Consider the following 13,490-nt stretch of genomic DNA (forward strand, 5'->3'; position numbering starts at 1 on the left):
CTATCATCGGCCCCTTTATGTGGTGTACTGTCATTTTCAGCTTTGTGGTTGTAATGCTCAAGTGTTAAGTGCTCAGAATCTTGTTCACATTTATACGATTCCAATACACGCGTCCGCCTCCCGTTACATTGGTATCAGAGCTCAGTTTTTCCCCTCATTGGAAAACGGTTTGAGGCTTGGAATCATAAGTGGTGACCTGATTTGAGTGTCATGGACAGCCACATTTCTGACAGTGTGGAGAACACACAGGACCGTGAATTTCATGGTACAAGGGATGCAAGAGATGCTGTAGGCAATGATGTCTATGGAGATGCAGGTACTCATGACACTATGCATTCTGATTTGGAATCTTTGAGGCGTCAAGTGCGACGCTATAGGGCTGAAACCGAAGAGCTTAGGTCATTGAAAAATGACCCGGATGTACAAAGGGTGTTGGCTGCGAAGGCAAAGGCTTCGGTCCATGAAGTCACTTTTGAAGCAATTGCATAGGAAATGGATGTTGAGAAACCCCGAGAGCTTGCACTTGCATACCTAATGGTTAAGGGTGATGTATATACCGAAGCAGATGGTAGTTTGGCTTTCAAGAAGCCACCCCTCATGGCTGCCCGTGGTGATGCACAGGATGCACAACAAGCAGAAAGAGCACAGCAAGTGCCAAATGCTGAAAGGACAAGAGTCCCTGGTGCTAGGCTTGATGCAGGTCAAGAGAAGAGTAAGGATGAGGGATCCTCTACTCATTCCCGCTTTGCTCCAAGAAGACATATACGTTCTCGTGTTGAGCTTTCCACTCATTTGGAGAGTGTGACTCAAGAGAGAACGAAGAGGGATCGTGAATCTTCATCGCGGCATCATCATCATGCAGATGAACAGGATGTACATAGGGATGCTTATAGAAGGAAGAAGCCTCGAGAGTTCAAGTCCGGTGACAAGGATGTAAAGTTTGAAAACTTTCAGGGACGGATGGACTCTACCGAAGCACTTGCTTTCATTAGACAGTTTGAGATAACTTTTTGCAATGAAGACTTTTCAGAAAAGTCTATGCTCAGGCATGTGGGAATGCATCTCAAGGATACGGCAAGTGATTGGTGGCTTGCAAAGATACTTGATGGAAGTGCTGCCCCAACTTGGTCTTCTTTCAAAATTCAGTTTTATGATCAATTCTTACCACCAAACTTTGCAAAGGATGTACGCAAGGAGTGGGATTGGCTGTCCCAAGATGAGGGAGAGTCCGTTGCTTCATACATAGCAAAGTTTTGGAAAGTCCTTCTCAAGGTTACTCCCTTCATGAAGATTGGAGAGGACGAGAAGAAGAGAAAGTTTGAATCGAGACTCCATCACATCATCCAACAAAGCTTGGGAGTGTACCCAAATAAGACCATACAAGAGCTTATACACTCAGCCATGATTACGGAGAACTTGCACATAAAAGCACCCACAAATAAGCCATTTGCAGGTCAAAACAAGAGCAAATTCAGGGCTGGTTATGACCAGAAAAAGGGTGGACAGCCACCTAAGAATGCTCCCAAAGATGGCCGAGATGCAAAGGATGACTCCGAAAAGAAGCCGGGGGGTAAACGCCACAATTTTGGGCTCTCAAAACAGCAATTGGAAGAGTACAGGAAGGTTGGAAAATGCTTTAAGTGTGGCAGTAAAGATCATATATATCCTAAATGCCCACAGAATCCTAAGAATGCTGAGCCTAATGTGGAAAAGCCTCTTGTGAATGTTGTACCCGATGTGCAGGGTAATACAGGGCATGAGCCCAAGAGTAGAGTCATATGCAAGGCTTGGGGCAAATTAAAGGATCAGCCCGCTTTGTTTCTTTTTGATGATGCTTCCACAGATAACTTTATATCCGTACAGATGGGTGTTGCCATAGGTCTCAATGTGGAAGACATGGGAATGCAAATGAATGCAGATGCCGCCTTTGAGGGCAAACAGGTTGATGTAACTCCGGTTATCGGTAAACTCCGTGTACAAATACAGGACTACCTTGATTATGAGAGCTTTCTAGTGGCTCCTCTTACAGGTTGTGATGTTTTGTTGGGGATGCCCTGGCATCACCGTTTAGAGCCTGTCAAGGCTTACAAAGAGAAGAAAATCAGCTTTGTACATAGAGGCCGTGAGCACTCTATAGATGCTGGTACTACTGGAAGTACCATACCTCTTGTAAGCCATGTACAAATTAATAAGGCAATAAAGAAATCAGCTTGTTCTTTCTTGGTTTTTGTACGTGATACCATTGAACATTCTAGTGTTGATGTTAGTGCATTAGATCAAGACAAGCTTAACTTTTTGAATGAGTTCAAAGATTGTTTTGCAAATGCTTTGCTAGCAAGGTTGCCACCAGAGAGGCCGGAAGATCATTGTATAGATCTAATTCCCGGTAGCTCTCCACCTAATAGGCCACCATATAGGGTGAGTGCTAGTCAACAAGAAGAGATTATGGCACAGGTGAATGAACTTTTGGAAAAGGGTTTGATTCGGCCTAGTTCCTCGCCATATTGCTCGCCGGTACTTCTTGTTCAAAAGAAGGATGGTACTTACAGGATGTGTGTTGATTACCGTGCCCTCAATAAGATAACCATCAAGAATCGGTTTCCGATTCCGCGCATTGATGACATCTTGGACAAGCTTGAAGGTTCGGCATGTTTCAGCCGAATAGACCTCAATAGTGGGTATCATCAAGTGAGAGTGGCACCTCAAGATGTACACAAGACTGCATTGAGGACAGCCTTTGGTCTTTATGAGTTTTTGGTGGTGCCTTTTGGTCTTACAAATGCACCCGCTACCTTCAACAGGATGATGGACTGGGTGTTCAGAAAGCATAGAAAGTTCACAGGTATATTCTTTGATGACATTATTGTATTCTCAAAGAATGAAGCCCAACATCGTGAGCACCTGGCTATTTTGTTTAAAGAGCTTACGGAAAATCAGCTCTACATAAATGCAAAAAAGAGTGAATTCTTCCTCCCAGAGATTCACTATCTTGGTCACATTGTATCAAAGGATGGTGTGCGCATGGATCCCGCAAAGATACAAGCCATGCAAGAATGGCCAGAGCTGAAATCAGTCCATGAAGTGAGGAGCTTCCTTGGTTTATGTGCTTACTATAGGAGGTTCGTCAAGCATTTTGCTTTCATTGCCGCTCCGTTACATGAGTTAACGAAGAAGAAAGCAATCTTTAAATGGACACAAGAAGAGAGAGATGCCTTTCAAAAGTTGAAGAGTGCAATCATCTCGGGACCAGTACTCATTATTTCGGATTTGCACAAACCGTTTGTGGTGGAATGTGATGCATGTGGGGACTGCATAGGGGCTGTTTTGAACCAAGAAGGACATGCCATTGCCTATGAGAGCAGACGCTTGCAACATGCAGAGCTTCACTTACAGGTTTATGAGAAGGAGTTGTTGGCGGTAATTCATGCTCTTACTATTTGGAAACACTATCTTTTAGGGGCTGATTTTATGGTCAAAACTGATCATCAAAGTTTGAGATACTTTTTGACTCAAAGTAAGCTCTCAGAGAAGCATATGAGATGGGCAAATTTCCTCTCAATGTTTCATTTTCAGATTTTACACACTCCAGGGAAAAAGAATGTGGTGGCAGATGCCTTATCTAGACGACCACAGGTTCATGCTATTACAGTTGCATACCATGAGGACTTATCGGATATGCGTAATACTTATCATCTGGATGAGGATTTTGCACATGTATGGGCTGATTTGCAAGAGGATATTGCTGTCCCATCTTATGTCATAAGAGATGGATATCTCATGATGCAAAATTGTATGTGTGTGGTAAAGAACCTTCGCCATAAGGTTATGGATGAGTGCCATGCTCCTCCATATGCAGGTCATAGAGGCATTTTGGCCACAGCACAAGCTTTGGAGAGGTATTTCTTTTGGCCAGATATTCGCAAGGATATTGAAGCATATGTACGTGAATGTATGGTATGTCAAAAGGTCAAGTTTGACCGACATAAAGCACCTAGATTGCTTCAGCCTTTGCCTATACCAAATGAACCATGGGAAAGCATTGCTATGGATTTCATTATGGATTTGCCAAGGACGCCAGAAGGAAATGATGCTATTTGGACCATCATTGACAGGTTCAGCAAGCAGGCACATTTCATTCCCGTGCGCAAGACAATAAAGCCAAATCATATGGCTAGGATGTTTTTGGCACAGATATTCAAACACCATGGCATGCCTAAATCTATTGTGGGGGATAGAGATTCTAGAACCACAAGCTTATTTTGGCGCGCATTGTTTGACAATATGGGTACAAAGCTGAACTTCTCATGAGCTTACCATCCACAGACAGATGGGCAAAGTGAAATAGCAAATTCAGCCGTCCTCGACTTGCTGAAATCTTATGTATCCGACCGCAAATCGGATTGGGAGAAGTATTTACCACTTGTGGAGTTTGCCTTCTACGGGCAAGGCGTCCTTTGAGATTATCTTTGGCAAGGTGGTACTACCACCCATCCTTCGTACAAAGGATGAGATTTTTGCAGCAGATGAGTATGTTAGAGTCTTGGATACTGCATTTGCACAGGTACGGACAGCCATAGAGAGGTCTCAAACCAAGAATAAAAAGGCAGCTGATAAGCATAGAAGGGATGTACAATTCAAACAAGGTGATTGGGTCTTGCTGAAATTTGTAAAGGCACGCCTTCGGAAGAGGCCAGGGAAAGAGGGAAAGTACCCTAAGCTTTCCAACAGGTACTATGGACCTTTTCAGATCTTGGAGAAGATCAATGATGTTGCATTTCGGCTTGTACTCCCAGATCATTGGAACATGCATAATGCTTCTCATGTGAGCCTATTGAGGCCTTATGTGGGACCGACACCGTTTGAGCCGGTTTTGGAAGACCCACCCGAGGTGGATGAGCTGGAAGAGATTCTTCAACCTGAACAGATTGTTTTTCACAAGGAACGAAAGCTTGCGGGAGGCAAACTTGTTCGTAGGTACCTTGTGAAGTTCAAGAATTATTCAGCTTTGGATGCGAAATGGATGGATGAGGCCTACTTCGAGGATTACCCAGATCTTTTGAAGGCCTATCTGGAGGCTTTTCAATTGCGGTCAACTGATTAGAAGTCGGGGGGATGTCACAAATCCCTATATTCTAGGGACATGCGGATGCGTGTCAGGCCTAGAAACATGCGGATGCATGTATGTATTATACCTGGGCATGTGTATGGATCATATGAGTGGATGCATATGAGTCCAAGGACATGGCAGGACATTTGTGGACTTTCGGGCGGTGCCCGTGTGGATTCCGGCCATGCACACATGGTGTGTTATGATGGCAGGCGGAATATTTTCAAGTACAAGAATGATGATAGGTGGTTCTCCAAGTTTACATGTGCACAATGCATAAATGATGCATGCCATAACTTTATTTTACTTTGTGTGACATTGTCTTGCTGCCTGGACAATGGTTGTTATTTTGGCTTGTGAAGTCCGAGGGACCGGGGACGCCCGGGCACCTTGTGGACACGTGTGTGCACTCCTGTTTGGGCCTAAAACTGTGGGCTTATGGGTTTTGCAGGTGGTAAGTGCGTCCACACTCAATTTACAGCTTATTTCATTTACTACTAAAGTTTATTGGTTTGCAGGTCCACACTCATTAATAAGTGGCCGGACAACTTATAATGCGTTCGCATTTGGTTGGACCAAAATTAATGAAGTCCGGACAGCTTATGGCCATTTCCCATTTGGTTGGACCTAAACTTATACAAACAGGACAAATGGAGCACTATGGGCTGGACACCTACCTGGACACCTAATGGGGACACTTGTCAGCCTGTATGTGTACCCACCAAGCCCCTTAGGTGGCACTAGAGAAAGGCGCCTCCTTCAAGAGGCCTTTTGGGCTGTTTTATTCATCACTTAACACATTGGAGAGCTGGTTGGAGCTTTGGGAGTTGCTACAGGGTTGGTTGCTTGCTTCCCGGACTCACACAAGCTTGGATAATGATCCCCACACTCTTCTAAAGGGCTGGTTGGTAAATTTCAGACCTGTAATTTCTGGTTATTGCGAGTTTTGGGCTGGTTACAGGTGTCCAAAGTCAACTTGGACAGTACAGGACAGCTCTAGGGACCTCCACAGGGCTGTAGGACCCCTTACAGGTGGATTTCTCGCGATAGAAAGTTGCTGTTTTGGACTGGTTATTGCACAAAACAGGCCGGACAGCAATGGAATATGTGAGCATGGATGTGTCTCAAGGATTCCTGGTATAACAGGTGCTTAGGGCAAGCATTGGGGACACTTGCTCGCGGAGAACACAGGTTTCTGGATCAGTTTCTCGCGTGGAAACAGGGCCTAAAGATCCATTTACATCTTGTGCAGGGCGGAGTACCTGTGAGGATTGTGATACTCTTGTGCAGGGCGGATGTACCTGTGAAGAGGCTTGTGCAGGGCGGATGTACCTGTGTGTAGGGCGGATGTACCTACAGATTCTCTTGTTTGAAATGTATTCATTCATGATGTATTTGGAAGAATCAGGTGCAGGCTGGTGGTGAATCCCCAGGCACCCGTAATCTTGTACTTTGCAGACTCTTTTGGTAATATAACCTAAAGGGGGGGGGTCAGCCTATCATCGGCCCCTTTATGTGGTGTACTGTCATTTTCAGCTTTGTGGTTGTAATGCTCAAGTGTTAAGTGCTCAGAATCTTGTTCACATTTATACGATTCCAATACACGCGTCCGCCTCCCGTTACAGCTGAAGGGTGGCGCAATCCAATGAAGCAACGGTGGTTATAGGTGCTGCAGAGGTGGCCGCCTGTAGAAAGGAGGTGTAAAGGTGTTGAAGATGATGTTCTTGCTTTTCCCAAGGGAGTTCTCTACGTACTTCTTCTATAAGCCTCCAAGAGTTCCTCTATGGTCCACCAAGAGAGTACATGGTCTTTATATACTTGAGGGGATGCTTGCTTTTATCCATGCTTTGCTTTTGCCTTTATTCCCTAACTTTTGTTTTATTCCCGTGCTTTTGCTTTACCTCCTTGCTTTTGCTTTAATAATAGTCAAAGTTTTTGATTTACGCTTTTACAACTTCAGGGCGTTGCTTTTTGGCCCTGGGGGTGCTTTTTGACTCAGTTTGACGTGCTCTTTCCAACGGTGCCCTCAGCTTTTTGGTCAACAAAGTTTGACTTTTGCTTTTTCTTACTTTCTGACTCAGACGAGTGCTTTTTCCAATTCCAGTTTTAGGAACCCTGTTTCTATGTGTCCATCATCCTGTCCATGTGTCCGGGCATGAGTTCTATCATATGAAAAGAGCATGGAGGACCAAATGGTTACATGTACGGTTGTACCAGCCATTGTACATGTTGTACTGGCTGAGTGGAGGGCTGTACCTACTGTTTCAGATTTTGTAGCTGCTGTACCAGCTCTATTGGTGCTGCCTGATCTGTTTTGGTTGCCTATGGTGCTACCCGACTTGTTCATGGTGATGTGTATGGTGTATTATTTGCTTGAGCTGAGTTTTTCTCACATATGGCATCTTGAAGACCCGTGATGATGGGGAAGATTAGTACCCTCACGGGAAGAGATGGTTTATACACACTCAAGGTATTTAGTGGTTTCTTTTGATGATAGCCGTTGGGTATGGTCCTTTGATGGTTGTATATGGATAATCCAGCATCTCCCATGGGGAGAGTCAGGCCCTCAAAGCTTGTACACGATTTTATTTTCCTTGGGTAATAAAATATTCCAATGGGGGGTTGGCCCATTCCGGCCTCTATGTGGTGACAGCCGTGCACACATCTCTTTTACAGTTTTGTGGATTAAGTGGCGTATGTTTAAGGTTGTGGCCCATGTAAGGGTTTAATTGCATTAATATTCATAAGTGTTTTGCGAAATCCCCGAGCCCCTCTGGAAGTTACATCTTTCTTGAGCGTTGTACTTCTCAGAGCGTTTCTTTGTAGGCGAAGTGCTAGCCCAGGAGTGAGCAATAGGTCACAGGGTTGCGATTTGACGTCTTTATTCTCAGCCACATCTTGTACTTGAATTTTAGCTTTATTACTTCTTGTACATGATACAAAGCAATACTTTAGGACTCTTGTGTGTGTTGTATGTGTGATTTTGCCGCACTCATCTTAATAGGTCACAAGGTTGCGATTTGACGTCTTTATTCTCAGCCACATCTTGTACTTGAATTTTAGCTTTATTACTTCTTGTACATAATACAAAGCAATACTTTAGGACTCTTGTGTGTGTTGTATGTGTGATTTGGCTGCACTCATCTTTCTTTCTCTAGAAACCCTAGCACATAGGCAGACGTGTTCTACATTGACCTTGATTCATATTTTCTTTGTTTGCCATTGCTTCATCACCATTCTGAGACAGATTCTGCATTGTCTTGAGTTTAAGGTTTAGAATGGCAATTGAATGCTGTAGTAGCTTTAGGGAACCTGAGTGCAGTTCTTTTGAGTTTGAAGTGTAACTTTGATTTGCTGCTTGATGTCCACAGGGCCAGGTGCAATACCTCATAAAGTGGTGAGGATTCAAGCTAAAGCTGATGATATCCACCTCTGTAGTCTACTCTAGTAAAATGTTTGCTTCTAGGATTCGGTTTGACTTAAGCCTTGCACCATGGGATTTCAGGCGAGGGTGGCCAGAGTCAGCAAATACTTGGGAACCATTTGACAATGTCAAGGCTTGTGCAGACATTATAGAAGAATTTGAGATAAGGTAATGAACAGTTACGCCTTAAGAGTCTTTGTTGGGCATTAAAATTTAAGTGTGTAGTGTTCTCACTGCTAGGGCCTTTTATGTAGTTCTACAGCCAAATCAGGTAAAAAGGGACGAGGCAAAAAAAAATCTGGAACTTATGTGTTGCCACAGAAGAGAAAGTGGAGTGAGGAGGGAAGTGTTGCCAACTTAGAAGAAGGTATTACTTTGAGCGAAGAAGGTGGTAACAAGTTGGCTTCCAAACCTGCAGATGTTAGAGAGAATATTGAGAGTATACAGAGAGAACCTGCTGATTCAGGAACAGAGATTAGTTTAAACAAGCTGGATGGTACTGGGGCTTTATCAGAAAGCAAGTTTCAAAGTGACGACAATGGCCTTCAAAAATGTGTGACAGTGCCAGAAGTTGGCTTGATTGCTGTGACTACCAATCAGAAGGATGAGAAGCCCTCACCTTCTGTAGGTGATGAAACATGCTCTTCCTTACCTTTTTGTGGCGGAGAAACAAGTGAGGTTGGTGATGATACAAAAGAGATAATGGCAAATGGCCATCATGAAGCCAAGAAAGAACTACTGCGAAATGAAAGTGGCTCTTCTGAACAGCAGTTGAACTTGACATCTGAAGGAACTGCTCAGGATGATCTTTTTATCAACAAGGAAGCAGCTGGTCATGTTTCCAGCAGTCACCCTAAGAAGTTGGCAACCAGTGGAGAGTTTGGCAAGGCTTCTGTTATCGACAAGTGCATTGGTGCCAAGAAAAGAAAACAAGGCTTTGTTAGGCGTGTTCGACAAAGTCTGGATTCTCAGGAACAAGATGGAAAGGCAATGGCCAATGAAGAAAGGTCGAAGGAAGTTACAGAGCAAGTAAATGCTTGGAAGGGGGTGGACTTAAGTACGGAAGAACGAAGAAATGACCAGCCAAGTGCTCTGAATATTCAAGGGTCCAAAACATCTGCATTGCTTAATACACAAACAGACACTCCTCTTACAAAGATTTTAAAGGCTGTCAATTACAGCAATTCTTTTCTGGATGGAAGACAGGATGTAACTGTGCTTTTCAAGGTCTCAAGGTATGCATTTGCTCGTGTACTGCGTCTATGTGCAGAGTGAATTGAGAGAGAGAGAGAGCGGAAGACTTGGAAGGCCTTTTATTTGAGTTTCACCATTTTACTGACACAGGGAGACTATTTTGAAAATTGATGCATCTTTTCACCCCACTTGTTTTCTTGCATGATTGTTTTGAATTAGAAAAACTGACCATGCAGAGTTTGCATGCAAGTGTGCACTAGGGGATGTGCACAAACTATGTAGAGGGGCTTATTGTGAAGGCCTTGTAGCATGGGGAAGAGTTGGAGTAGAATTGTTATCTTGATTGGAGCACAAATTGAGCACTAAGTTGACAATTTCAATGTACAAATGAAAGAGAGAGAAGCGGGAGAGAGTACACTGTATTGGGTCCCAAATAACCCTCTGAAGGGCCCCAACCGTGAAGGGGTATTTGCTTGTAATGCTGAATGATTAATGGACTAGCTGTTGGCTGCAAATCAGCACCAAGGGCTCTTTGTAGGGATCTGAGATGTGAAGACAAGGTCTTGAGCACTATTATACAGGGGATGAGTGCTGCTGAACCTGGCTTACCAGGGCTGAGATGTGAAGACACGGCCTGGGAGCACTATTATATAGGGGATGAGTGCTCCTAGCCCTGGCATACCAGGGCTAGGAGCTGTCCGACTTGCAAAACAGGACACGACTTCACATTCGTGATGCATTTTTCTCATGTTTGCTCACTACTGCTGGGCACCTATGTCTGGGTGCTGCCAAATGCCTTTGCTGGCCCCATAGCCTGGCCAGCCAGTGGGGAACGTTCACAGCCCATGGCCCCAACTAGCTGCCACAAACCCAAAGGTATATTGCTAGTAACCATGCTATGGGTTCACACATATACATGCTCCTCTACTTAAACCTTTGACTCTGGCAAATGCATGTACACCTGGCGGTTACTACGGCTACTAGCCTACTAAGTGTCTGAAACATCAATACATCAGTTTAGGGTGTTACATTGGATTGCAGGACAGCTTGTGCAAGATGTGCACACAACTATGACTCTCTTGTGGTGGCACACTGGTTGACATGTTGTCAGGGGCTTGTCGTGATCAGACCCTCTCCAAGATCTCCTAAACACAAGTTAAACACATTTTAATCCAAATTAGAATCGTCAGGCTTAGGCTCAGCACCCAACCAGAGATCCAGTAAACTGGATCTTCCCCAAGCATAGGGGTCAAGGCGGTTTATAGACCATACCGAACTCGTGCTCCTCAGCAAGGCCACAATGATTCCGAGGATGAAGCGTCAAAATTCCGTTGGAGGAGGGTTTTTCATTTCTCTGGATGCATGTAGGGATGTACCGGGAGCTTCGCTCCTAGTCTAGCAACATGTCACGGATGGCCTGTTTGTGTCTTCAGATGTGACTGTGCATACACTGGATCCGGGTCTTTCAGATGTCTGGGACTCTAGGTATTTGTACTTGATATGTGAATGGGGAATCTCCAAGCTGTACCTGCATTTGCATCATTCATGGTTGTTTGTGAGTTAGACAAACTGCTAAGTTTGTGACCTATTTGCTTGTGCTGGTGGATGTGCTACCGGGGGTGAGTCTTGCATTGCTGGGGACGCACAGGACTACCGCATGCAAGACTGTGTGCTTGTAATTGTAAGTTGACTGGTGGTTGGCATTTTGCAGGGATTAGAAAATGGGCCAGGAAGTGCGGCCAAAAAGTCTCAACTTTGGGACTTGGTAATATTTTCACTTATGATAATAAGTGTTCACACACACTTATTAATACGTGGGACACCAAATGGGCACTAGACCAGATTTTGTGCATTGAGCATGTCTGACAATTTTTTACCATGGGCACCCTCTTTTAGCAATCATGGGCTGTCCACCCTCCCAATTAAGCAATGGTGGGCTGTACATCCTTCTCCACTTGACATTTGGCTTGAAGAAAAATCAAAAGTTAAGGGTATGTGTAGATTACCGGAAGCTAAATGCTGCTACCATTTCAGATCCTTTTCCCTTGCCATTCACAGATTCTTTGCTCCACGAGATGTACTCATTCCTAGATGGGTTCAGTGTTATAGCTTACCCTAACCCTCCTTGAAACACATCCAAAAAGAGATTACCTGGTGAACCGCAACTCTCGTGTGAGGATCTTTCCCATGGTCGAGCTCGTAAGCCTTGAGGTCTATAAGCTCTACAACTCCTGAGAAGCAATTCTACTGCACCTCCTGCGAGGGTTGTCACACCATCGCGTTGCACTACATGTACTTGTCCCTCTTCTCACCTCACATCACTCACACCCTCATGCACATGACGTTTTTGAGGTTGGGGCCTGATTTTGGAGGGTGTAAGGGTGTTGAATGACCAGGAAACATGGCAAAAAACCTAATATCAGATTCTGGCCTGTACGACCAACCTTGATGATGTTCGACCAGATGCAAACAGATTCTTCATGTTGTCCTTGACCTCTCTCCACAAAGTTTCATTACCGGGAGATGAGCCAACCTCCGGGAATTAGTATTTATCAGTTGTCTATTAGGGTTTACAGGTGCTAGACAACAAGTATAGGTGAGGGGCAGCCATCTCATACTTATTTTTGGTGGGATTCATCTATGTACCAAGTTTCATCACCGGAAAATGCCTAGATCATCTGCAAATTAGGGTTTTAGGGCTGGAAATTAGGGTTTGCAGGTTTTGATCATAGTAACATGGGATGGGGAACGTAATGAGGAATGGGGACGGGGACGGGGATTCTTGGGAACCGAGATGGGGAACGGGGGATGGCATACAAAATATGCAATTTTAAGTAAGCACTCATTCAAGAAACTTAACAATACTAAAACAAAGTCACTTTACACTTCCAAAGCATCAATATTAAGTCATACTAGTAAAAAATGGGTGTTACAAAAAAGGAGATCGGGCACCCAAGATCCAGATGACAAAGGCTAAAGCAAAAGACAAGGGCAAAGGCCTAGGCCCTAACCACGTAAGTGGCATACAAAAAAGAGACTATCACTAGAGTAGTACAATGTCAAAAAGCCTCAAGGGGCATGTGAAGTGTTGCCCTCATGATCATGGGTCCCTGCAATGCCTGCAGGCTCCATAGAGATGTCCTCCACTTGCTCCTCCAACTCCTCATCATCCTGAGACATCTTCCACTTGGTAAATGCATCAGCCTTTGCAGTTGCACTCTTGCAAAGCATTCGCAAGTTTGCACTCACAAAGACTAGATCATTTACCCGTTCCACCCCAAGACCGTTCCTCTTCTTTGATGCAATGTGTCTGTATGAGCTCCAAAGTTGCTCTGGGCAAGAGGAACTCAGTGCCTGGCTGAGAGCGCAGATGGCTAGATGCTGAAGCTCAAGTCCATCCGAACCAAAATCTTCCCACCATAAAGCAGCCCCAACTTTGAAGTGATCATCCTGTGCATCCATGTCTCCATAAGAGCCCTGAAAGCTCCTATACCTGGACAATTGGTCACGGATCTTCCGCTAACATTTGGGTCAGGCACAAGTCGAGTCAAGACAAGTCTCCATAGCTTGCTCATCTCCGCGTCACTTTCTTGCCCTTTACTTTGAAACTCAGGGTCCACCACATAGGCTGCTGCATGCAAAGGAGAGGAGTAGGAGTTCCACCTATGCACACATAGGGTACGGATCTCCTCATACCTGTCCTCATCTGGCTCCAAATCCCTCAGCTTCTCTATCAGCCTCATATACCTTGCCGATGCATGGCTT

At 44.6% G+C, this 13,490-nt stretch overlaps 1 protein-coding gene across 1 annotated transcript in view; it reads left to right on the forward strand.

The window, feature by feature from the left end:
• The window catches only part of LOC147615662 (chromo domain protein LHP1-like), a 57,271-nt gene that overhangs the window by 11,189 nt on the left and 32,592 nt on the right, over positions 1 to 13,490 (forward strand). Inside the window, exons 2-4 of the mRNA XM_086778208.1 lie at positions 8,479 to 8,504; positions 8,613 to 8,699; positions 8,786 to 9,766. Coding sequence (XP_086634334.1) covers positions 8,479 to 8,504; positions 8,613 to 8,699; positions 8,786 to 9,766 — 1,094 coding nt within the window. The remainder of the gene's footprint in view (positions 1 to 8,478; positions 8,505 to 8,612; positions 8,700 to 8,785; positions 9,767 to 13,490) is intronic.

This window comes from Cibotium barometz, chromosome 39 (genome assembly GCF_041138505.1).
Source record: "Cibotium barometz isolate CiBa-2024 chromosome 39, ASM4113850v1, whole genome shotgun sequence".
Taxonomy (NCBI): Eukaryota; Viridiplantae; Streptophyta; class Polypodiopsida; order Cyatheales; family Cibotiaceae; genus Cibotium; species Cibotium barometz.